Raw genomic sequence first — 24,810 nt, forward strand, 5'->3', positions numbered from 1 at the left:
CGCTGCCTGTTATTAAAAGACTCAGTCGACTGCCAAAGCAATGAAGCGACCTCTCGAAGCAACTGTAGACCTGGTACTTTGACCTTTCACCTTTTGCTTTGCATGTAGCTTTTTTTAATTTTATTTCGATTTATTATAATTTTTTTTTTGTTTTTTTTCCTTCAGAGAAGCAACTAATGAAATTTGTATCGCTTTACTTTTCAAACATCAACCGGAAATGATTTCACATACTCATTAATTTACCGGAAGCTCTATTTATCCATCTCATTCTCATACGTAATAGACCGCAGACGATTTAGTTTGGTTCCTAACACAGTTTCATCTTTTTTAAATCTCTCATGAAAAGTCGAATTGAGATAAAACTGCTTTTGTAATTGAAAATGCATTACGTAATCCATTAATCTGTATAATAATAGGAAACGATATTTAAATTTAAAAATAAAAGAAAATACTTGGCAATGAAACACAAGTGGTTTTTTCTCCCTGTACTATTTGAAAACCTACTTAAAGGCAATGCCATTTTTGTTGCTTTAAAGCAAACGTTTCTTTTCAGTAGTTGTGCTGCTGCAGTTCTAGGTGAATAGTACCATGCTTTTGCTACCAATAACAAAATTTCACTCATTTTACATTGCTGTGCTTTGAGTTAATATGCATGGCGAGGCATCCTTAGCCGCTTTAAAAATTACTAAGTTTTTATATTTATGTATATGTTACGGACAAGTTTTTAAAAATTGAGCCATTTTAACTAACTTTCTTATTTGCAGGCCTTTCCTCCTGGTGTTCTTCACCCTTTACCAAAGAGACAAGCACTTGAAAAAAGTAATGGTGCCAGTGCCGTTTTCAATCCCAGTGTCTTGCACTATCAACAGGCTCTTGCCAATGCTCAGTTGCAGCAACATGCAGCGTTTATCCCGACAGGTATGTTGTATCCACATTGAAGCAGTTTAGTATCCCTAGGTAGCCTCTGTGTCAGGCACTTGCACTTAACAGAAGGTTTTGTTATGCTCCCTTCCCCACTTGAGGTGAAGCCTGCACAGATGATTGCACATTATTTTAATTCCTCTTGCAAAGGACAAGAATTCAAGCAGAAATTTCAACATGCTGTTAAGATGCTTTTTTGCTCATTCATAGCCTTGCTCATCGTTCTCCGGAGTTTGCCCCTTTTTGCCTACTGTAAATTGGCTGGATTTTGACTCGTATCTGTTCCCACTAACAAAACTGCTGGGAAAAGCATCGTGCTTCAGAGATGCCACAGCATCCTCCCGCTCCCTCAGCTGCTGTCTCGCAGCCGTGGGGATTTCCCCAGCCCCACACAAGCACCCTGAGAAGGGGAACACCAGCCATAAACTTCCAGTCAATACCTGCATGGAAGCACTGGCAAACAACATCACTCCCCACAACTGCACTTAAGGGTTTTCAGGCATCAGATGCATTTTCGTGGTTTTGGAGCACCACCAGAACTTTTTCTAGCACCTGTGGCTCATAGCTGGGGTTATAATTCTTGATAGAGATGATCTGAAGATGAGTGAATGTAATTTGCATTTCAGTGCTTGGAGCTCTGTGAAAATCAGAGCGTTCAGCGATGGCTTGACCTGCACCCTGGCTGGTAGCAGGTCAAGAGAAGGGGTGTACTGGGTGCTCATGTAAGCAGTTACAGCACAACCCTCTAAATTGTGTCAGTCAGCCCCACTCCAACTTCCCAAAGGAGAATTTCCCTCCTAAGGAATTCTGTGATTTCATTCATAATTAACAAATTACATATTTTAGTGTCAGGGTGTTCTCGAGTGTGAACTTCAGAATAGTTTAAAACCACGTGTTTGCAAATGTGCTTGACTTTTCAGCAATGTTATTTTAGTTTATAGAAATAATGTTGGTTAAACAAGGAATTAAAAGGCAACACATGATGATTTCCCAATCTATCAGCGTTCCCATATGTTTTTAAAGATAAAAAACAAACACAGATGGCTTTGACTTCATGGAATTTTTCTATAAGGCCTCAGTAACAACCTTGGAGCCTGCCCCCATATTTGTAATAGTAAGTAAAAGCATAGCCTTATTTTTAGCACATTGGTGCACCAGAATATGTGTGGCAGAAAACACACTGACATTTATGGGAGTGTTTGAAAAAAAATAAATAAATGGTGAGACCGCCTATTTGGTCATGAATGGAAGACTGCCCTGTGCTTGAAGAACATACAGAAATGTCCACAAATTTATTTTACATTGAAACTATGAGAATTTGTAGCATGATACGTATTTTTCCTTCCTAATCACTCCCCTTCCTGGCTTATTGCTCTTATTTGCAATTGACAAGGACTTCAAATTAACTATAGAAAATGCAGTAGTTTAAACCATTTTCAGTGAGAAACCATATGGATATTTTACAGACTTTTGAAATGTTCATGCTTCCTTAAGTAGCTCATTTTTTGTACTTTTTATTGTCCATCCCTCTTTCCAGCTAACTGTTGTAATTCTAGTTCTAGCTGACCAGTTTGTGGTGGTAGGAAGGGTAGATCTTGAAACCAACCGTAAGAGCCAGGTTGTTGTCAAGTCCCAGCAAAGTGCATGAAAAGAAAGAAGAAACAGTGTATAAAATACCAGATGGAGACCAAGCCACAGAGTAGAAAACCTTTCTTAAAGTGATGACAATCCTGCTCTTTTCAAACACCATCAGCTCCAAGGAAGGATATTAAAGAGTGGAGTGGGGTATGGGAGGAGTTCAGGAAAGAGAACACCCTCTATAAGAATGGATGTCATGAGCTTTCCATTAAAGATGATACATCTGATATTCCCACATTTCCTGGGAAGGTTGGATTTGGTGGACGTAAGGACTGTCATGCAACCCACATCTAAGGAGCAATGCATGACATCATCTGTTGGATTTTAAATGATTATGTGATATTTTCTAAACTGGTATAATTTTCAAATGTGTTCCTTGTGTGTGTGTGCACGTGTGTGTTAAATTTTAAAGACAAGTTTTGCTGCTGGAATATATATAAAACTTAATTGTTTTATATTACTTCTCTGCTTTATTAACCACTGGCTCCCCTAATAAAAAGTGTGGGGCTTGACTTAGCATGGCTTACCTCCGAAGTTCTGCACTTTGTTTGTTTTACATCAGTTTGATTGCTTTGTCGCCTTCTCCTTATTGTTCGGTGAACGATCTTAAAAACAGCAGATCTTTTCTCTCTTCCCATTGCTGTTTGTTAGTGTTTCTATAGCCTCTAGCGGAGGAACTTTGTGTATTCTCTGGGGACTGTTCTTGGGTAAGGTCATTCATAGTCACACGAGTCCATACGGGGCTGCAGTAGTAATTCGGCAGGAATACAGGAAGCATATTCGTCTCTGTGTCAAATATGCACTACCTTGCACTGGTCTCCTTACCTGCTTGCCGTCACCAGCTTGCTGTATGCACTGTGCTGGAAATAGGCTGATCTCTTTCTTGCATTTGGCCTTTCCAGAAAGGTTAAAGGTGGACTAGGCACCAAAAGTAAACTGCATGGCAGGTGAGCAGTCATCCCACAGCATCTCTGAGGTGCACCGGGAGCCTTCTGCTGGAATGTTCCACGCTTTGAGGTGTTTAGCTTGGGACTTGTCAAAGTACTGTTTTCTTTGTGTTAAGAATGGGTAGGGTAACATCAAACACAAATTTGGCAAAACCCCTGCAGTAGAATATTCCACTTTCTTTTCCTGCCACATGTCAAAAAATTGGTGAATGTTGATTGCACAACATTGAGCTGTCTGAATTGTGCAATGAGCTCTAAAAGTCCCAAATACTGTGGTCTTGAACCACTGATGTTTTTATAAACAAAAACCTGTTGCTGCAAAAGCACTAAGTGAAAGGATAACATCAATAACTAAAAAAGTTTATGAAGTATCTTGAATATGTACAGAAACTTGCCAAAACCCACACAGTATATGCAGGAGTTTAGTAAGAACACAATAAACCTCTTTGTGTTTAAGCAAAACTGTGAATGACCTTACAGTTTCATTTAACTAACTTACTTCTCTGTGGTTATGCTTGAATCTCACTTTGAATGTTAACTCTAAACAGCTAACCTGTTTCTTCCCTTTATCCACTTTTTTCACCTATCATTGCATGACACGCAGGGTCAGTTTTGTGCATGACACCCGCTACCAGTATTGGTAGGTTCCAAATTTCTTTATTGATCTCTTTTTTTTATACCGTATATGATGTATATTAACTTGTTTCAAAAATTCTAGGTGAGATTTAGTCACTGACTAGAATTAAAGGTTTGCTTGTCCTTCTGGTTGACTTTGCAGAGTGTTTAAATTTGTAGATGAAAGCCGCAGTTTAGACATGATATCACCTGCTATAACAACTACACTGCAAAAGCATAATACCATGAATTCCAGTCTGCTTTTCAGTTTTCAAAGTTTTATTTCTCTTTATATTTTATATTGTCTAGTACTATAAAATCATAAAATACTGGAAAAAGCCAGCAAATTTCATCAGTGTTTTAAAGTTTCATAGTGGTGTGCCTATTTCTCCTTTGCTGTGTGTTAGAAAGTTTTATCAGCGTTTCCCAGAAATGCCTACTTTGATGCACAGAGGTTCAGTTGAAACTTGTGATCTGAATCGAACTCCTTCTTTAAATATATTTGCAACCTGAAATTAACATTTTGGGCATGCTAAGTGGAAGTCCAATGCCACAGCCTCTGAGACAGAAAAGTAATCTTTCTTCTATTGCCCTATCCAGCGATTTTATTTCTGGGTTTTGGGCCTACTCACATAAACAGTTAAAATATCATGTCTTTAAAGCATCAAATTAATAATTCTCCTGTGAAGATGCTGATTAAAATTCATTCTCAAAATGAGCAAAAGCAGTGTCTTTCACAAAATCGATCTTGCTTTTTTAGATCAAACAAAGTAGTATATGTATCAGGCTAATCATTATCATCCCTCTCCTGATTTTTGCCTCAAGCAGATGGTAATTTAACTCTGATAAAGTCGAACAGTTATGCAGTGCTAGTAGGAAAAAACGCATAAACTGGATTATAAAGAAAGACGGCGAGTATCTAGCTTACTTCAAAATGAAGATACATGAAAATAATTCATTTTTAATTGTGTTTAAAAATTAAGATGAACATTTAACAGTTTTCTTCCCAGTATAAACCACTGGGGTTTTTTTAGTAGGATTTTATTTTGAAGTGCATTATAGCTGTACTGAGGGAAAACAAATTACACATGTAACAATCCGCAGGTAATGGGCTATTTTGGTAAAGGCCTCATTTGCACAAGTAATCTTCTTCTTAGAGACAGCACTTGCATTTTCAGTGGTCCTCACTCGTTTTTTTCTGGGAATCGCCGATTGTGTTGACAACCTTCCTTTAATTGTACTTGTAATAAGCTATTTTCCCTTTTTTTTTATTTCTCCGCCACGCTTTCTCGCTTTGCACTGTGATTGCATGCCATCTGCCGGTTTAACCCATGACGATGGCTTGCCGCTCTTGATATTCACCATGCCAAAAATACCACTTCTCTTACCATAATGCTGCACCCTCCTGTTCATTGCTTCCATGGTTCCCCTCCTGAAAGTACCCATGATGCACAACGCTACGGCCGCCACTGTCTCTGCAGCAACAACTCCTGCAACAAGTGTTCCCTTCGCCGCAACAGCCACAGCAAATCAGGTTTGCTCCTTTTAAAGCTTTCTTTCACAAGATCCTGAACTCTAAATGAGTGCTGAGATTTTTATTTTATTTTTTTTAAACAAAAAAAATTCTCACAGAGAATTTTTTTTTTTATTTCTGTGTTTACCCCATCAAATTTTACTTTTATTTTTAAGTCGTTTATAGCAAGTGTTTGTGGGACAGGTTGCACTTATTTAGAGTTAACATTTGTTGCAAATAATGATGTAGCTGTGTTTTGTGTTGCGATGTTTGTACCTAATTATTGTGTGATTAACCCAGCTGGAGTTAGAATCACCGTAGCACTGGACTACTTACAAAAGTCTATTATTAACTCCTAAGTTCAAAAGGAAGATCATCACAGGTTTCAAACATTCAGGTGTGTTAATGTAGCTATCTCCATGAGGTGTGGAAGTGACTAATTTGTAAGCATGGAAGCTGTCAAAAAATCACAAGCAGGACAAGGCAGCTGGAAAAAAAATGTGAATGTTTTGTGTAAATACTAGTGATCAAAACAGCAATGAACATATTTATGACTATGCCTGCTTTATATTTGAAAGTGTGTCTTTAACCTGGGAATTTACATTTCCCTAAGGAAGAACGCTGATAAAAAGAATCCCAAGGATTGTTGTCTGAGGTAGGCTAGGAAAGATGATACTTTCTCCTCTTCTACTGCAGTTTACGTTAATGGCAGTTTTCATTTTGGCTGGGTCCTGTAGGACCTAACTCCCAGGGAAGACATATCTATTGCAGCCCTGGGTGTGTAGCTTTGACTCCTCTGTTGGGGTGGTTCCCACCCTGATGTGCCAAGAGAGGAGTTTGCACAGCTCTTGGATCACTCTGGCTTTTCCCATGCTCTGGGACCATGCTCAGGCACTTCCACCTGAGATGTGTTCCCCTCAGGTTCTGAGAGGTCAGATGGAAAAGCAAACAAGCAGATTTGCTCAGAAGAAACCAAAGGGCTATGTCCCCATCATCTTTGCTTGTGTTGCTCCTGGACAGAATGACAAGCTGTCGCAGACCCAGTAGAAATGCTGTCCTGTTGGTTCCTTCCCCTCCACTTACCAAGGGCTTAGAAAGAAATATGTGAAAGTGTTTTGTTTAATAATGATATACTAACAGGTTTATTTTTTTTTTACTGGCATTCCCAAAACTATTGAGGTATCTCATGGAAAAATACAACTTGCTGCAAGAGTTTATTTTTAATAATTTAGGAAAAATATACTACCTCTGAAATACATCCTACTTTCTTAAAGAAATACAAACCAGTCCATTTTCTTTGGGTTTTTTTAAGGTTCATTTGCCAACATTGAGATGTTTTTGCTTCTAGCATTTTCATCAAAAGAAAATTGTGGTTTTGTGCTTACTTTTCTGAGAGCTAGCTTGTGAAAAATGCTGGGGTTAGGGATGAAAGTGCAGCAGGCAAAATGTGCATTACACAGTTCTTCCCAGAACAGCATCTACAGCAGAAAATTGTTTGGTGGTATCCAGTGTAGTTTTATGATCTCAAAGTGGTGACAGAGGGACTTGAAGATGCTAAGGGGCTAAGAGAAAATGGGATGGTTTGGGGAGAGGTTGAGCCAGGGACCCTCTCCAGCCCAGGAGTGCAGCTGGGGCAGCTCCACCACCTGCACCCCTGAGTGCCAGAGGGGCTGACTGGGCTGAAGGTAGAATAAATACATGGATGCCTACAAAAGGACCAGTAGGCAGGTGGATTTTTTTAAGTTAATGGGAACACTTTCATGCAAGTAACTAGTGCCCCTGAGAAGACAAAGGTGTGCCTTAATGCTCTTCCTCATCCATCAGGATGGCAGGCAGAGCCCCTTCTTTCCCAGTGCAGATTTTGTTTGCATTGGAGGATTATAGCATTTTAAATTTAACAGGAATTGTAGAAAGTGTCTGTATTAATCTAGTTGCATATGTGTGTGTGTGTGTGTGTGTATACATACAATTCCATGCTGAAATTAATGCATGGTTTAACAGGAGGATGGGTTTTCACTTGTTTAACTTCAGCCATTTGTAAGTCTGGCATCTAGATCATCTGCTTTTCTGGAAGTCTGTGTTAGGACAGGGAAAGTTGTCCTGGAGAGTCTTGTCTCTGTCCCTTGCCTGTAGAATGAGTGTAGGTGTGCTACCAAAGCTCTGCACCACTCCACATGGAGGAGATTAGTCCCACCTCAGGAGCTTATTGGTTTCTGTAGCTTGTGCCATCACAGTCTTCTTTTTTCTCTCTCCTCTCTTTGTTTTAGTCATTTTAAGTCTTTAAAAGCTACTGTTAAAAAACCATGTATTTCAAAGTAGAGAAAGCAGTAGGATTTCATTCTTCTTTATAAGAGAATGAAAACTCCAAGTTTTCTGTTTATTTATAACATCCTAAGATTGGAGACAAAGCTACAATGCTGGGAAAGCCCCACAGTAACTCTGTGGCTCAAATTCTCAGTATTTCTTTAGCCCAAGAAACATAGTAGGAGCAGGATATTAACTTGGTAATTAGCATTACTTTGTTCATGGTCATAGCATTCTTTGTGTCCTGTTGTATGGGTTTAAACTCTCCTGAGTATTTCAGAAAAGGACTTTTTTATTCCCAACCAGATAAAATTTCCTTTACTAGTCTGTACCACGCTGCTTTACATATCTGTGACGTACAGTTTCCTCTCTCCAGTGTCTCTACCATAGTTTTTTTTTACAACCTGCAGCCTTCAGCTTGTTCCATTTCATCTCCCACAGCTTCTTCTCAATTCTGGGCATGAAAAGAAAGTTTCAGCAGGGCTTAATAATTTATCTTAATATCATTTGGTTTAGTATTCTGACCTGGGGAAAGATTGCGGGTCTTCCTGGGACTGAGTGTGATCATCCCAGTGTCTTTGAAGCACAAGTGGAAGGGAAAAGTCAACATCCCAAAAGTTATGGAGTCTCAGCTGATGGCTAATAAAACACAGTAACTCCATTGGGTCCAGTAAATTATTTAGTATGTGCTGTCAGTGTCTGTTTAGAAAAAATAAGTCACTGTGTCTCATGTCTTCTGTACATCCTTTCTTTCAGAAAATAACATGAGTAAGAGCTCAAAGTACACCTGCATGGGCACACACTGTCAGTGATGCTTGGCCAGCAGCTCTGGGCATTGTGTGTTCAATGTGTGGCACGATGCACGTGAAAAGATTATGTAGACTTAAAAGCTGAATGTACTGTGTACATCTGTGCAGGGTGACACCAGTTAAGAACATATGAAAAATTTGGCATCCCTTGCTTTTTCTGACTTACAAAAGTTAGGTTTTAAAAATAATTTTCTTGCAGTGTAGTTCAGAGAGGAAGAGAATTGCTTTGGTGCAATGCAATGCAAACAGGATGCTGCAAAATGCCCCACTTACTGCAGCTGCCAGGCTGTGGTGAGAGGGAATGGAGGGGAGGGGACTTCAGCTTTCCAGTGAAAGCTGGCTGGAAAGGTACATGTCCATCCAAGAGCATGACTGGTCAGAGGTAAAAGGCCATTCCCCTTTTCCTTCCTCTGCTGTTCACAATTGCTCCAGCCATTCCTGATAGGATGTGGTTTGAAGCCTCAGCTGCTTAACCCCAATTCAGCAGCAGATGCTTGATGAACTTTCAGTTCAGTTGTTTGGAGATGCTGACAGCGTTTTCTTGGAGCAAAGTTTGAAACTGTGTGAAATGATGGTGAGAAGCAGCGTTAGAATGTGAATACAGAGGTTTGGTCCTAGCTCCCTCTAGTGCATGCATGTGGACAGAGATACGGAGGATGTCCTGCTTAAAATATTAATACAGTCTTTGTGTGTAAATATGTCCTTCAGAGATCTTTAACAAAGCTTTTGTTACTCCTTCAGCTAATGGGCTAGCAATACTCAAGCAAGCAAGGAAACTGTTACCTGCTGAGCTTCACTCACAGGTAGACTCACAGAATCATTTAGCTTGGAAAAAAACTCTAAGATCATTGAGTTCAGCTGTTAACCCAGGACTGCCAAGTTCACCACTAAACCGTGCCCCTAAGTGCAGCAGTCTTTTAAAAATCTCCAGGGATGGTGACTGCTTTGGGCACAGTTTCAGTGCTTGACAACGCTTTCCATGAAGAAATGTTGCCTAATATCCAATCTAAACCTCCTCTGGTACAGCTTGAGGTGATTTTCTCTCATCCTATCATTTGTTACTTGGGAGAAAAACCAATCCCCACCTTGGTACCACCTCCTTTCAGGGGGTTGTAGAGGTGAAGAGCAATATTTACTGACTGTTTTTTAGGCTAAGAATGTACAGTGCTGCAATTTCAGGATGATATAAAAGTCATAGATCTTAAAGAAAATTATTTTGGAAGGTTTTTTCCTCTTCTTGTTTTGCTGTTTACTTTATGAGAAAATACAGGATTAGAAACTTGGGGAAAGATTAGATGGAGCCTATTTGGAGATAAGGATGTTTCTATTAATGGAAATGCAGTCAAATGTGACTTCCTCCACCCTGCACACCAAACGTAATTTAACAGAGGATGGTTTATCCTGACATTATTTGAGAGAGATGTTATTCTGACTTTTGGGGCTGAAGTTCAGTTTTAAGTAATGGCAAACAACTCCTTGTGGGGGCTTTAAATTTCTAAATTAGAAAGCCTCACTACTGTTCCATTTATATCTATTTATCTTGGTGAGTCCTACAAGGATTAGAAGGTTAGAACTCAGCCCAAAATTAAGACACTTAAGTGTTGGTGTCTAAGTATGGGTGTCTACATGCAAGATACAAGTTTAAGGACCCATTGTAGACAGTGAAGTTTATCAGCCCAGTCAGATGAAATCTGGAGAGTAGCCTGGCTTGTCCTTCAAAAGTCTCACAGGGCTTGGTTCAGTTGCCTAAACATGTGTCTGGTGATGTTTGAGATTGTCCCAAGATAACCTTGGAAGTCTGCATTACCCAAGATATTTTCACAAGCTTGGCAAATGCAACACAGGACCTGCAGACAAATTTGCACACCTACTTCTGAACTGGCAGTGGGGTGACAGGCAGGAGACATTAGCCCTTAGCCCAAGTGGTGTCAACCCCTGGTGAGCACATGGCCCAAGCCTGCACTTGGTGAGCACATGAAGGGATCTCCAGGCTGTGCTGGCTTACTGACTGGGTTGTGTCACCTCAGTGAGGGTGGCAGGGGGTTAAGACACCAGCATTCCTGTGTCCTAATCTGTGTCCTCAGGTTCAGTGAGTGTTTCCATAGCTCCTGGTTATTAGAGGACATATACCAAATTCCAAGCAATGTGAGTCTTGCTCACATCACATCAGTTCAGAACAATTCATGGCTTTATTTTTTGTACCGATGAAAATGGGCAGAGACTGATAGTATAAAAATAGCATAATAGAGAATGCTGCTCAAAGACGTTATTTCGTGACATTATTCTACTGGTTATATGACCTTTTATCAAGAAGGAAATAGTAAAAAGCATATCCAAAAGAAAAATTAAATACTTAGAGCCTGTGTCTAAAAAGAAATAAAAGATCAACAGGCTGTCTCATGGTAAGGCTTGTGATTATCTGGCACAGCTGCTTTAAATTATGCATCAGCATTTGCACTGAATTAGGTGGCAATTATGCAGATATTAATTATGAAATCATTCAGTAGCCTTCAGTTCTGTCAAAATCTGTTAGAATACAATGAAGCAAAAATAAAAATAGTTATGTTTTGAGTGTCGCAAACAAAAAGACAATTAAAATATTTGCCCCAGAATTCAAAAACTAGTTAACATAGTGTAAAATACAAACATGCCAAGCTTTTGGGATTTGGGATGCCATGTGTGGTGGCTTTGTCAGGAGGGAGCAGAGCTGGGACATGCAGCAACAGAGCACCTGTCCTTGCCAAGGTGCCTGCAAAGGCAGCAGCACTCCCAAGGGAGGCAGGTTCTCCTCAGACCAGAATGTCTGAAGGGGCACTGACTGGAGGTGATCTCCCCTTCTGCACAAAGCAGACATGCCAGATGCTCCCTTGTGCAAATATTCCTTGGTGTCCCCAGCAGGGCTTCCTCTCCATTGCTCTGTAACCCAGGAGGCTGTCTGGCAGGGCAGAGAGCTGCCCATGGCACTGCTGACAAGGCTTTTACTGCCTCACGTTCCCTTTCTTCCTCATGGAAACCTGAAAAGTAGCAATATGCTGAGAAAATGAATTGAAAAATCTGGTAAATAGTAGGAAATTGACTATTTTTGTGGTTGTTTAAAAGCAAGCTTTTGAGAAAGAAGGTGGGAAGTTGAAACAAATGTTATTTACATCCTTAATGCCAGCATACAAGAACATTATAAATAAGACCCTATGCGAAATTCATAGAAAACCTTTAATTGCAGTTTCTGAGGGAATGAGGGAACAGGTAAGAAAGCACTTCTTCTGGGAATAGTGAGTATCTAAATCATTTTAGTTTTGTTTTAGGTTTTTTTCTGACTGAAAGTTTTGGTCTAAAAGTTCCCTAAAGTTCCAAGTTAAATGCTCCTATCGAAAATTCCGTTCCAACAACAGAAAGAGTGATTTGAATCTGACTTGGAAAAGTCCAGAAAAGGAGACAGAGGAACAGGTTCCATCCTCAGACACATCATCAGAGGGAATACTTCCAGAGAGCCAGCTCAGAGGAGAACAGTGCTGGGCATCTAGCGAGCCCATCTAAGGATTGACCATATTGCTTTGTACCTGCACCAGGCTGGAAAAACAAACCTAAGTGACCCTTGAATCATTTCTCTAGAGAAGATATTTAAATAGCAATAGTTTATCATAGTAGGAAGGGCAAATAAACTGCTTGCTGCTTCTTCCATGCTAGACACACAAGAATCACAAATCTCATCTCACTCAAGTTATTTCGTCTGACACAGGTAAGTAGCTGGGTCTCACAGACTCAAGAAGTGAGAGTTTCCAATATTAAAGCCCACAGCAAATCTTGAACAGTGTCAAGAAAGCATCTTTTGAACTGCCTTGAAGCAACTGATGGTACAAAATAAGTGGCAAAACTATTTTCTAAGGCAGGAGAGAAGCAAAACTAAAATATTACCCTGGAAAACACAATGGAACTCTATTTTAGTTTCATGCAAACTTTACTGAGTCTTTGTTTTAATAATTTTTTTTGGCCTCTTAACATAGCATGTTGTTTCTTTGTAGATTATAAAAAGTTCCAGCAGGCTTGTATATAGAACTTTAGATTGCATGTCCATATACAAGAAGCCAGTGGGGAAGAAATGGAAAAATCTCAGCTCTGTTTTGGGTTTTTTTTAGAAATTCTCCCATCATACCCCTCTCCCCTGTATAGGACTAAAACCTGACTTCCTCTGGTATCCTGCTAGATGGCAGTGTCACACAACATCAGCAGTAAGCAAAGGCTTCATTCTTTATATAACAAAAACCAAAACAGATTTCCCTTCCCTGTTACAGAAATTTAAAGAAAAAATGTTGATGTTTGATATGATAATCTCTTTTTATGTTCTTGCATTCAATTATTCAACAACTGATACTTTGACAAGTGGAGTAAAAGTCTTTTGGGGCATATATTTATTATTTAAACATAGAAAATTATTTCTGAGGTCCACCAATTTTGTAGGCATTTGGGGGAAAATGAGTTTTTTTCGTGGTTTATACACACAGCTCCATGTGAGTCTGGGTTTTTCCATCATGAAATTTTAACAGCACAGAGCAGTGTGGAGCTCCAGATGTACTTGTCTGGGATCCTGTCCTTTAAAATAATTGCATCTGGACATCTCTAGGTGCTCCAAGTACTTTCCCTTGAATTAAGCGAACATCATATTTTTATCTTGGTGTATGATTTATTGCCTACTAGAAATGCCAGTCTTTGGCTTTGAGTGTGCAGGAGGCTGCACTGGAAACATCTATATATTTAGTTTTGTTATTTGTATCTGTTGTGACTTTCAGCTGGATACAAAACTTTGCTGAGTTGCCTGACTTCATTTTTGGTGCAGTGTTACCTGCCATGGCACACACTGGTATGCATGGCTGTTTATGTGAGAGTAATCAGATAAGAAGAAAATTAAGGAAGTGGTAAGTAGTCAAAAGTCAGGAAGGTTAAGGCTTCCTCAGAGAAGTTATGAGTATAGTGAGTTTTATAAAACCAATTCAAGGTCTTATGAGTAACCTTGATCAACATAAATTTGGTCCTTTCCTGTGTTCAAGTTTAGTTCTGGATGTTGTCTCTTGCTCTCAGAAGGGAGTCTGAACTGGATTGCCAGGTTTTGGGAGAGGAGGAGTTTCAGAGTGGTGATAACTTCAGACATGCCAGCTGTGCTCTGTTTGCAGTGTGCTCTGTTTGCAGTGGTGCCTTTGCCTGAAAAGGATGCTGTATGTGTATTGGCAGCCTCATGTTGCATAGTGTGGGCATGCTTGGTGTCTAAAAGGAAAGTGCAACGCAGGTTTTGTTAAAAAAAAGGCTAAGTGAGGATGTTGGGGTGGAGAAGTAACACCCCTGCAAGAGAAATATGGGCACTTCCACAGATAATGCGCAACTTGTGCTTGACTTTCACTCATTTGTGCTCTCAGTTTCTCTGGGCAAGCCTATTCTGGTAGTTTCTAAAATTCAAGAAGAGGAGGAAAATGACCTAAAAGTAGGAAATGAAAAATACAGATTATTGCAGTAGCTTGGACCTGCTAGGAGGTAAAATTGAGTGGCTATCCAAAACAGTCACTGCATGGGTGCTCCTAAAATACTACAGCAGTGGTTTTCTCACTTCTATATAGTCTGTCTGCTGCCTCTGCAATGAGTTAAAAATAGATTTTGGTAGAATATATTAGCGTATGTTATGATCAATTTTTAGCACTGCATTATTTATTACTTTAAAGAAGAATAAATAAAGCCAGATTGCTTTCATTTCTAAACCAAGTAATGCTCTGTTTCTCCAGAGTGAGTAAATACTTATTAAGTTGAACTTAAATATTGTACATTATTACTTGAGTAAATACCTATTGAAGCTCATAAGCAAGCTAAGGAGTTGGCAGCACAAGTGGCTTTGGTCTCTTCTCTCAGGACCTTGTGACAATTAAAAGAGAAAAATGGTGCTGGCTGAGACCTTGAACCCTTTGGGATCCCATAATTGCCTTGAATTTTTTTTTTAGCTCATCATGAAGAGCTGGATTCAGACAAGGTCTCTGTCAGCTTTATGACACTCTAATGGCCAACAGCTTGTGCCTGATGGAATGAAAATGTGCAAGCAGATGTGTCCACTTCAGCATGGACATCTGACCCTCAGCCATTTCCAGAGGCATGTCATTAACATATGGGACAGGCAAAACTGTGCACACTCAAATTTAGGGAAGAAAAGAGAGGATGGCACAGAGCACCAGAATTACCATGTGAGGGAATGGCCTATGAGAAAGCCAAGGAAAAAGGACCTCCATCCCTCAGGAAACACCTGATGCCCCCATATTAGACCCTGTATGGGCAGGCAGCCGTCTGTGGCCCGGACATCTCACTTGCTGTGTACAAATCAGAGGTCATCTTATTGATGAACAAAGTAGACAAATATATTGGGGCTGAACTGTATTAATGGAAAAGCAATAAGAGAATACCCTCCTTCAGCCCTGGATTGAAGAGAGGACCATGGTTAGTGAATAAAACAAAGCACATATCCATTAAATGATGATATGCTGGAAATGAGAACAAGGTTTCAGGGGAGAAAGAGTAGCAAAGGAAAAGTCCAGGCTGCATTTAATGCAAGCAAGAGTTGGAGCTGGCTCATCTGTCAGTGGTTGAGACAGGGACAAAACCCATTCCATGGGACAGTGTTGGTGGGACCCCTGGTGTGGGCAAATAGAATGTTTGGGATGGTGCTCCATGGAGGTGCTGATGCAGAATTTGTGGGGGAAAGGAGGGGGAAAAGTCCATCTATAAGGCTATGTAAAAATTAAATAAGACCAGGCATAACTGATACAATAGGGATTACTTTCAGTAAGTGTCTGAGCATTTACTTTTCTTTTTCCACTACTAATTAAAAAAAAAAGAAAAGAAAAAATAAAAGTTGTAGAAGTATTTTGAAGAAAAGGAACAAGACACATACCACAAGAGAACATTCTAAGAGAAAATGAAAAATAAAGACATGGAGTCATTTCCCAAAGGCATGGGGAAATAGAAATAGTCTTGGGTTCCTTGTCATAAGGAAGAAATACTTGGTGTTGCTTTTATTTTTAGAAAGAGGGAGAAGTTATGAGACAGCCTGATATGAGCCGGCTGTCTGAAAATATCTGTCATTTTTAATGTATACCCCAGCTATATCTGACCAGTCTGCTACTCATGTGAAAAACATGCAAACAGAAAATGTCACTGTGGAAAGGTTCATCTATCCTGACCCAGGTGTTCAGAAGTTAAATACCTTGGTGCAAGCTGTTCACCACAGACTCTCATTTGATGGAGGGCAAAAAAGCATCACGAGTTGATAATCTGTCTCATGCTAAAATAAGTTGCCTGAGGTAGCCTAGGAAGATATAAAATGGGTGACTGGCTGAGACATTCGTGTCTGAAATGCTCTGAGATAAATCCTGTTTACAAGAAACTCCTGTTACTACATTGCTTTCAAAATGGAAGGCTGGGCAGACCAGAATGTTTGCTATGTCTGAGTTAATTTTTGGAGGGGTAAGTGCTTTGTAGTGTAAAGATCAAATACAGTCTTAACATCTTCTTAAAATATATTAGGGCTTATAAAGCACAGTGTATTTTGGAGTAATAATTCAAAACTTCTGAAAAAGAAACATGTCAGTGTTAGATGCAAAGTCATGTTTTCCAGCTGATCCACTGTGACAGGTCTTTAGTTGAACAAGAGTTCATGTACACTGAATTCATGCAGAATGGTAAATTTTCTGTATTCATCATTGTATAATAAATCTGGAACTGGAAAATGCATTTAAGTCAGAGACTATAAAGAGGCTTTGTGAATTGTAGCTTCAAAACAGAAAATCTCAAGCCAAACAGCGTTCTTGTAATTCCTAGAACCTAGTCATGATTCTCTGTAATTTGGTCAATTCTATGAACTGTATCAAGTAAAGCAGTAACCTAGGTGTCAGAAAAGAGTTCACAAAAATGGAATTTCTACTTCAATTTAAAAAGACTTTCAATATTACTTTTTGAGTCTTGAGACAATGACTGATCACAGCCACCTTTGCCAGGTCTGGGGAACTCCCAAATCGATTTATCTGCACTGGTAGTTGGTGAGAAGCTGAAACCATTGTCAGTAATATCTCTCTTGATTGTCATTCCCCTGGATGACACTGCAGAACTGTAACACCCTTATGAGCAGGCCTGAATTTTGGGATGTTCTGTGTTGCACAAGGGGCTTAATGACCACTATGATCACTCAGAAGTCCTGAAGGTAAAGGTCTAAGAGAGGTATGCACTGGTAGGAGAGAAAGTCTTGACATTTAGGAGCTGAAAATGTCACATCTAAAGAGCTGGAAAATTTTGAGTAGTGAGTTTAGAAAGTAGTTTGCAGAAATTTAGTTTCACTTGTGTTACTAGTTTCAGTGAGGTCTGTTAACTGTCATTGGCACAGTGTGAATGATTTTAATCTAAAGGGTAGACAGCTTTCTGCCACTTCAAACATATGCCAAGAAAGAAGATGATGGAGAGGGTACCTTTGTCTGTGATTACCTCAAAAAAATGCTCTTTTCTGTTATTAAATCTTCTGTGAAGTACTATGCAAGGCTCTAAGTGCCCAGCCATTTTGCTTATGCTGGAATTAGTCTTCTTATTAGATCTTTTACTGCAGCAGCAGAAGGTGTGTTTTCTGGCGTGTCTGTATCCACACCTGTGGTTCTTAACCATTCAGAGCAGGAGAAAATGCATTCCCATGCTTGACCTGTCTTTTTATAGTCTTGTTTTTCAGGGTTTTTTCTTATATATACTGTAGTAAAAGTGTCATGACATTGCATCCTGTTGCTGTGAAGTATAATGTTATAATAGTACCAGAGCAAATATGACAAGTCATATATATGTGCATTTGAGATTCTTCAAAGAGTAGTGAACATGAAGGTGGCTGGACCTATTTACAAGTAACAAGGGAGTGCAGACTCTGTAGAAAGTGTTTGCAGGGATGTTCCTTCTCCAGTACAGCTTCTCCTTTTTCAGCATGCAAGTGATGGAGCAATTAGCAGCGATGCAGACTTAGATAACCTCTGCCTTCCATCACAGTTTATTACTTCATTTGTAGATTAAACAGGACAGGTTCACAGTGTGTTTTCCATGTAAAGTAGTTTAGCATTTCATGTTTCTCTGTCAGACACAGCGAAAAAAAAACAGTGGCAGAAGCTGATGCCTGTGTATGTAGCTGTGGCAGAGTTGTGATATCTTTTGAGAAATAGGGTGTGAACATGCAATTAAAGACTACGGGAGACGTTTTACGCTTTGTGGCTAAGGTTAAAAAAGAAATGTAGCTCCTCAGTTCTGTGATGCTGCACTGGAGAAGCTTGTTCTGAAGGAGACACTTGAGGGTTTTTTCCTAGGAGGACTCCTACGTGTACTAGAAATAGCTGGGTGCAGCATGCCCTAGTTACGGCCCTTGTACAAGGGGCGGCACATCGAGGATGATGCGGTGGGAGCAAGCCAGCTCCACAGCCACTGGCAGCAGGGGAGGCATGGCAGTGACAGCTCCAGCTGCTCCTCTGGCACCTGCAACCCATAAACAGGACATGCTTGCCCAGAAAAGAAAGTGCTCACATTGTCTTCGCTGTTTTCCTGAGTTGTGACAGGAGGAGAGAAAAGGCAGGAATAGGGACACAGCAGTGAAGTCCTTACCTTGGGCTTTGCCACTCACCAGGGCAGGGAAGAGAAGGGGTCTCTGCTCTTCCACATCGCCCAGAACCCCTCTGTCCTGCCTGGATGGTCCACAGCAGGATGAGAGGCACTTGGGTTAATCACAGTTCCAGTCCTACTATTTTTCTGAGAAGCAGCCTGAGATTAGGCCCTCTGCCTTCTCTGTCACACATTTTGGGGGAACTGTGAACACCGGTCTTGTGGGACTGTTTGACCAAAGTAATCTTGGCAGAAGGAGGTTACCTGTCTCCCTGTACTCAAGAAAAAAAGCTATAGGAAATTCAAGTTTATCCCCTCAAGAGTTGGCAGATGATGTAGTCAGCTGCAGTGCTGAAATTCTGAGATTTTACTGAGTAAGAAACTTACTGAGTAAGTTTCAGGTTATGTCCTATTAAATGAGACCTTAGGATCTTTTAAATACACTTGTGTGATTATGGCTAACCCAGTGTAGCTAAAGCTGCTTTATTAATTACATTAATGTTGGGTTGTAACATGCTAAAAATACTAGTGCTGAAAATCTTGGTCATTTCTTATTTTCAGCATGGCTGTGTTCTTTATACGTATTGTCAAATCACTGTGCTGGAGCTGGACCAGGATTATCACAGACAGGGCTTTATTATTTGAGCAAAGGTATTTCTTTGTTATTTCAAAAGGAAACAGAAGATAGGTGATAAGCTAACAAACTCACAATGGGTGGAAGTTCATTAAAAATATATGTCCTTGTTGTGTGCATGATGTATTTAGATGTTAAGTCGTTTGGAGCAGCAGGTGTTTGTACAGTGTCATTACAATGGGGCCTCACGTGTCACCAGATTTCCAGAGCTGATGGCAATCAAATATGGCTTTTTGGCTTGCTGGCAAGGTCACTGGGGTCAGGGAGATGGTGCTTGTGTACAGGGAGAGAGGCAGTGAAGCTGTGAGGAGCAGTGGGATGCTGGGCAGGGGACTGGGACGAGCGCCTGCCACGCAGAGCCAAGTGTGTTTCTTTTTGGTGGTGTGTATGTCAGAGGTAGTATGTTGCTTAAGTTACTTTCCAAACACTTTTTTCCCCCTTTTTAATATAAATATTGCATAAAGCAGTGGTCTAGCTTCATAATACACAAGTAGGTCCAAGTGCTGTCATGACTATCTTGCATGCCACCTGCAGACACAGCTAAAAATATGCCACATGCCAAATGAAGCAGGAAGAGCAGGCAATACATTCTTAATTCCTTGACTTGTGCTTAAGTCTGGAGCACAGGATAGCAATGGTGTGATAAAATATCAAACTTCTGCCTTTTGATATCACTTTCACTGACAGCCATTTCAGGCAGGTGATGGGAATCTGAACCATTTTCCAATACTGTGAGCAGGTGGAGTTGGTTGCTGAGCACACTGTGCATTTAACCTTTGCAATATTGGAAGCGCAAGTAAAATACACCTGTAAAATGATTTTTTCACCCTCCATTTGAGACACCATGAAGGTAAAGCAGCAAGGTTAGTGACTAGTTAGGTGCACAGAGGTACCACTATAGTATTCCCCCTGGAATCCTTGCCATAAGGAAGCGTGATAAAACCTCTCAAGTTCACTGATCTGCAGTTAAATTTTTTAGAGAATAAGCATGCTAGCAATGCTAGAAGTGCATTGAAAAGACACTTTTGCTTCATGAAAACACCCAGGCCAGTACATCTTTTTGCTTGTTAGTGGCAAGGAGCCCTGCCTCCACTGTTTCCCCTGGTCATTCCTGACTTTCTGGGAGCACAGTGGAGGTGAGAATGGCCCAGGTGCAGATGCACTTTGAGCTTCTCTGGGAGGTGCAGGGCTTCCACCTCCACTGATGGGCAGGGCACTGAGAGTGCACACCCACCTATGGCCAGGCCCTGGGTGCAGCACTGCCCTCCAGGATTCTGACACATAAAGCACCCCCTCTGCGTGTTCTCACACGCGTGCAGGGGATGACACCGGGTGTGTGAGACACAAACGCCTCACAGGCAGCCTGAGGACACTGGACACTGTCCCACAGGGCACGTTTTCCCACATGGGATGCTGTCCCGCAGGAGATGTTTTCCCACATGGGACGCTGTCCCACACGGGACACTGTCCCACAGGGGACATTTTCCCACACAGGGCACTGTCCCACACGGGACGCTGTCCTACACAGGGCACTGTCCCACACAGGGCACTGTCCCACACGGGACGCTGTCCTACACAGGGCACTGTCCCACACAGGGCACTGTCCCTCACGGGGCACTGTCCCACACGGGATGCTGTCCCACAGGGGACGTTTTCGCACACAGGGCACTGTCCCACACGGGACACTGTCCCACGGGGGACGTTTTCCTGAACGGCACACTGTCCCACACGGGACGCTGTCCTGTGTGAGCTGTGCCTGAGCCCAGTTAGGCCAGCACAGGCCGGCTGGGTGCACTGCTGTCCCCGCGTCACCTAAAAGCGCGATCACGCTTTCCCTTTCTCTCCACAGATAATCCTGAAATAGCCGGCAGGAGCGGGACGGAGTGTCACGAAGCCTCCCTGCGGACAGCCAAGCACGGCTACTGTACATACTACCCCGTCTCCTCCTCTCTAGAGTTGCCACAAACTGCATGCTAAGTCAAGAATTTGTTCTTATGGACAAATCAAAAACTCAAAAAAGCTAGTGCTGCTATGTCATATATGAATATTAAATATGGTATGCTTACTATACTCCAACCTAAAATAGTTAACTACCTGATACCAGCTGTGATGTTTCAAGACATAAAGGATAACATTTAGTTTTAAAGGTTTTCTAAGCATAGTTTAATTATTGCAAATATTGTCGTTTCTCCATAACTACACCTAACGAAAATGGTCCAGATCAGTTCGTCTCGTGAGATTCCATGTTTATGAATCTTTCGAGCTCAGCAATAATTGAATTGCATTGACTAAAAACTTTCCCCAGTTGCAGGTTTAATTTTCACCCAAACTATGATTCGGGGTTTTCTTCTCAGTTAAAAAAAAAAAATCTTGGTTTTGCTCCCTTGGTGAGTTGATTCCAAGACAGAAGAGATGAAACGCAGCCCGGTGTCCTGCACATCATCCTGCCAATCTGATATTTTTAGCCAGAAGTCCAAAGTAAAGCACAAAGTCTTTAGATGCACATGGTTGGTGTTTGACTTGTATGGAGAAGTTGCATTTGAATCATAGCAGAATAGCAGAAGAAAATTTTAAAAATTTTGCACAGTATGAACTTCATACCCCTTTCAATCCCCAAAAGAACAAAGTCTTGAGAATATTATTTTACGAGTATATTTATAATGTTTTTAAAATAGACTTTGCAGAAGTGCCTAAATTTTGTCACATCAGACTTGATGAAAGTGAGCCTGATGCCAACAGTCAAATCTCATCGGACGTGAATAATCTTTGAAACTCATAGTCAAGTTACCAAAAAGATCCAAGCTGTTAAGAAGTAATTTCTACAAGTGTAAAATCAAACAAAACAAAAAAAACCAAGACCAAACTAACAAAAGAAAAGGCAAAAAAAAGGCTGTAGATTAAGAGATTGTATGATACTCTAATTTAATTAAAATTCAGTTGAGTCACTGAGACTTCATAGGTGACTTTAATCTAGGCTATTAACTGAACACTAAGAATGTAGAATGAGATTCAGTTTAATAAATCATTACTGTATTTGCATTTTTTAAATTGGATTATAAGATTGTAACCAGATTAGAGTGGAGAAAAAATAGTTCTTTTAATTGTTTTCCTTTAAAAACATATTTTATGTCACAAAAGTATGAAGATATCTTTAATACAATTATATACATGTTATATATACATACATACATATATATGGATGAAGCAGATTTTAATGTTGTTTACTTTTTTAAATACTTTGTTGATTTACAAGGTAATTATATATGTATAATTAAAATTTCATTTGTTTGATTTGAGATTTGTTTCAAGCACTATTGTACCAAATATTTCATATTTCACATTTTATATGTTGCACATGTATCACATAAATGACATAGTTTTTAAATTATTGTTTAAAAAAACAAGACAGCTGTTATAAGTGGATATTATGTATAATTGTTTGCAGCATAAGTTTTCTATGTGGACATTACTAGTGATTGCAGTATTTTAACTTAACCTCTTCAGATTGATTGTAAACTATTTTAAACTTTGGCAGCACTGCCTGTTCTGAACGACTGAAGGCACTAACCATATTATTATTTGTCTAGGAAATTATTTTCCAGGCTAAATCTTGTTTGTCCGATGTCTAATTACTATCTATTTATATATAAAGCTGGAGATTTGATCATCCGAAAGAAAAACAAATAATCACAATTTGGTTGTAAAATTAACATAGTGCTTGTAACGTTGCGTTAGTTTAATTTGTGGAAAAATAATGTATCTTAACTTGTTATTTAGCAGTTAAGGTATCACCATTATATACTATTAAAACACTAATATTTGTAGACTTTCTCAGTCATTATAACTAGGTAGTTGACACTGCAACTTGCCTATATCTGTCAAAGTTGTTTTTATTTTTTTATAATAGTTAATTTAGGCATTTGGGTAGCTTATTGTATAATACTAAATGGTAAATTATCCATGTTTAAATATTTTATGTAGATAACTCTTCAAGACATCATTTTGTGTGAACTTTTTATGTTTCAAAATTACTATTATTCTATGTTTTTTACAATTAATCCAATATTACTATTTTTTGCCCATGGATGACGAAGCTTCAGATACATCAGGTCTTTCATCCAGATAAACTGACAGACAAAAAGAGAAAATGTATTTTTAATAAGAGATCCACTTTCCGACTTTATGACTTTGTAATATTCCTGAAAACTGTACAAGTACAAACTTATGCTAACAGTAAGGAGGCAATTACAGAGATGTGCAAATATGTGTACAACAGATTCTGCATTTTATTTATTTATAAAGTAATTTTATAGACTATTTCAAAATTTGGGAAGATCTAAAACTATTTTTCTGTATAAATATTATTTGCCAAAACTTTGTTTATATTTTAAAAAAAAGTCTAATGAAAATGATTAAATTTTAAATGCTTTGTTTAATTAAAAAAATACAACAAGAAATATAACCCCCTAAAAGAACCATGAGATGGGCCAACATGGAGACAGTAAATACTGTAGCTGGGACATGGTTTCAAGTGACTTGAGATGTCTCAGTGCTTATTTTCTTCAAAGGATACAGCACCTCACCAAAATACCTTTTTGTTTGCCTCTCTCATCCAGCATAATTGACGACACGTACAATGAATATTTCAGTAACAGTTAAAAGAAACCCCTCCATTCACTCTTTTCCAGCATATATAATTACTAGTGGTCTGTTAAATAGCCATTCTATTTCTGTTGTGACGTTAAATTCATTCACCCAATGTACAACCACTGAAATAAAAAGAAGCATTTTAAAATGAGAGTGGAGTCGGGGTGATCCTTTCTTGTGGCGCGCTCTGGGAAGAGGGGCCTGGGGTAACAAAAAATAGGAATCTTTAAAAGGTATGTATTGCTTTAATTTTATTTTTTCCTTAATTGCTTGTTCAGGTAACAAGCCCTTAAGTTCGGTCCCCAGGTGCAGGACATGCAGATGCTGTGTGAGGAAGCCCATGCCCTTCTCCTGCACCACATGCCTCCAACAGCCATCCCAAGCCCTTTCCGCCCATCCGTGCATGCCGGGGTGCAGACCAGGCACTGGTTATCCCAGGGGCTGGCTCACAATTGCCTGACCATTGTGGCATATTTTTGTTGGCACCTCTTTTGCATCTTTTCTTTCCTACATCTTGAAGAGTGTTACAGCCACAGATAATCCCTGTTATCTGCTAATTCCTCTGGAGAGAGCAGTCACAGAGGAGCTGTGTACCCACAGGCAGGGACTGCATGGCAGACTAGTGACAGAGGAGGGATTAAATTAAACACTCTGGCTGGCAGCTCTGTGGTTACTTCACACTGCCTTCTCTGATTTATTTTTTTTTAATGCTTTTAAAGAAAGGAAATACAATCCTGCAGAATCAAGAAGAGTTTGTGTCATAAAGTTGTCTACACTTCATCAGCACAGGGCTGCTTTGAAAGGAGCCCAAAGTCACAAGTGATGAGGAAAACCACCAGGTCAACCAGTCCATTTGGATGTATCACAGGCATACTGAGCCAGAAGCCTGCTGAGAATGAGTATGTGGGATGGAGAGGAGAAATAGGATGACTTGCAGGGACAGGGAAGGACTGGAGCATTAGAGAGCTGCAAGGGCATTGTAGAGCAGAAGCAGCAAATGATTAAAATTCAACTCCTAATGACTCAGGAGCGGGAAGCCTGTCTGTTGACACTTTCTTATGTTAAACCCCACCCTGGACAGTTGTCAGCTGCCAAGAAGGGTCACTTTTCTTGTCTAAAAGCTGCTTTGTTTCTTGTCAA

At 40.0% G+C, this 24,810-nt stretch overlaps 1 protein-coding gene across 6 annotated transcripts in view; it reads left to right on the forward strand.

Moving 5' to 3' along the window:
* MBNL2 (muscleblind like splicing regulator 2) overlaps positions 1–23,821 on the forward strand; it is a 106,070-nt gene extending 82,249 nt beyond the window's left edge. For 3 of the 6 annotated variants that reach the window (XM_059466663.1, XM_059466666.1, XM_059466664.1), the window contains exons 6-9: positions 20–73; positions 765–918; positions 4,111–4,146; positions 20,873–23,821. In XM_059466663.1, coding sequence (XP_059322646.1) covers positions 20–73; positions 765–918; positions 4,111–4,146; positions 20,873–21,000 — 372 coding nt within the window. In that variant the 3' untranslated portion in view covers positions 21,001–23,821. Of the gene's footprint in view, positions 1–19; positions 74–764; positions 919–4,110; positions 4,147–5,560; positions 5,656–20,872 lie in introns of all 6 variants that reach the window. The other 3 variants (XM_059466667.1, XM_059466669.1, XM_059466668.1) reach the window with 3 other exon arrangements.
* The last annotated feature ends 989 nt before the right edge of the window (positions 23,822–24,810 follow it).

Source organism: Ammospiza nelsoni, chromosome 2 (genome assembly GCF_027579445.1).
Source record: "Ammospiza nelsoni isolate bAmmNel1 chromosome 2, bAmmNel1.pri, whole genome shotgun sequence".
NCBI lineage: Eukaryota > Metazoa > Chordata > Aves > Passeriformes > Passerellidae > Ammospiza > Ammospiza nelsoni.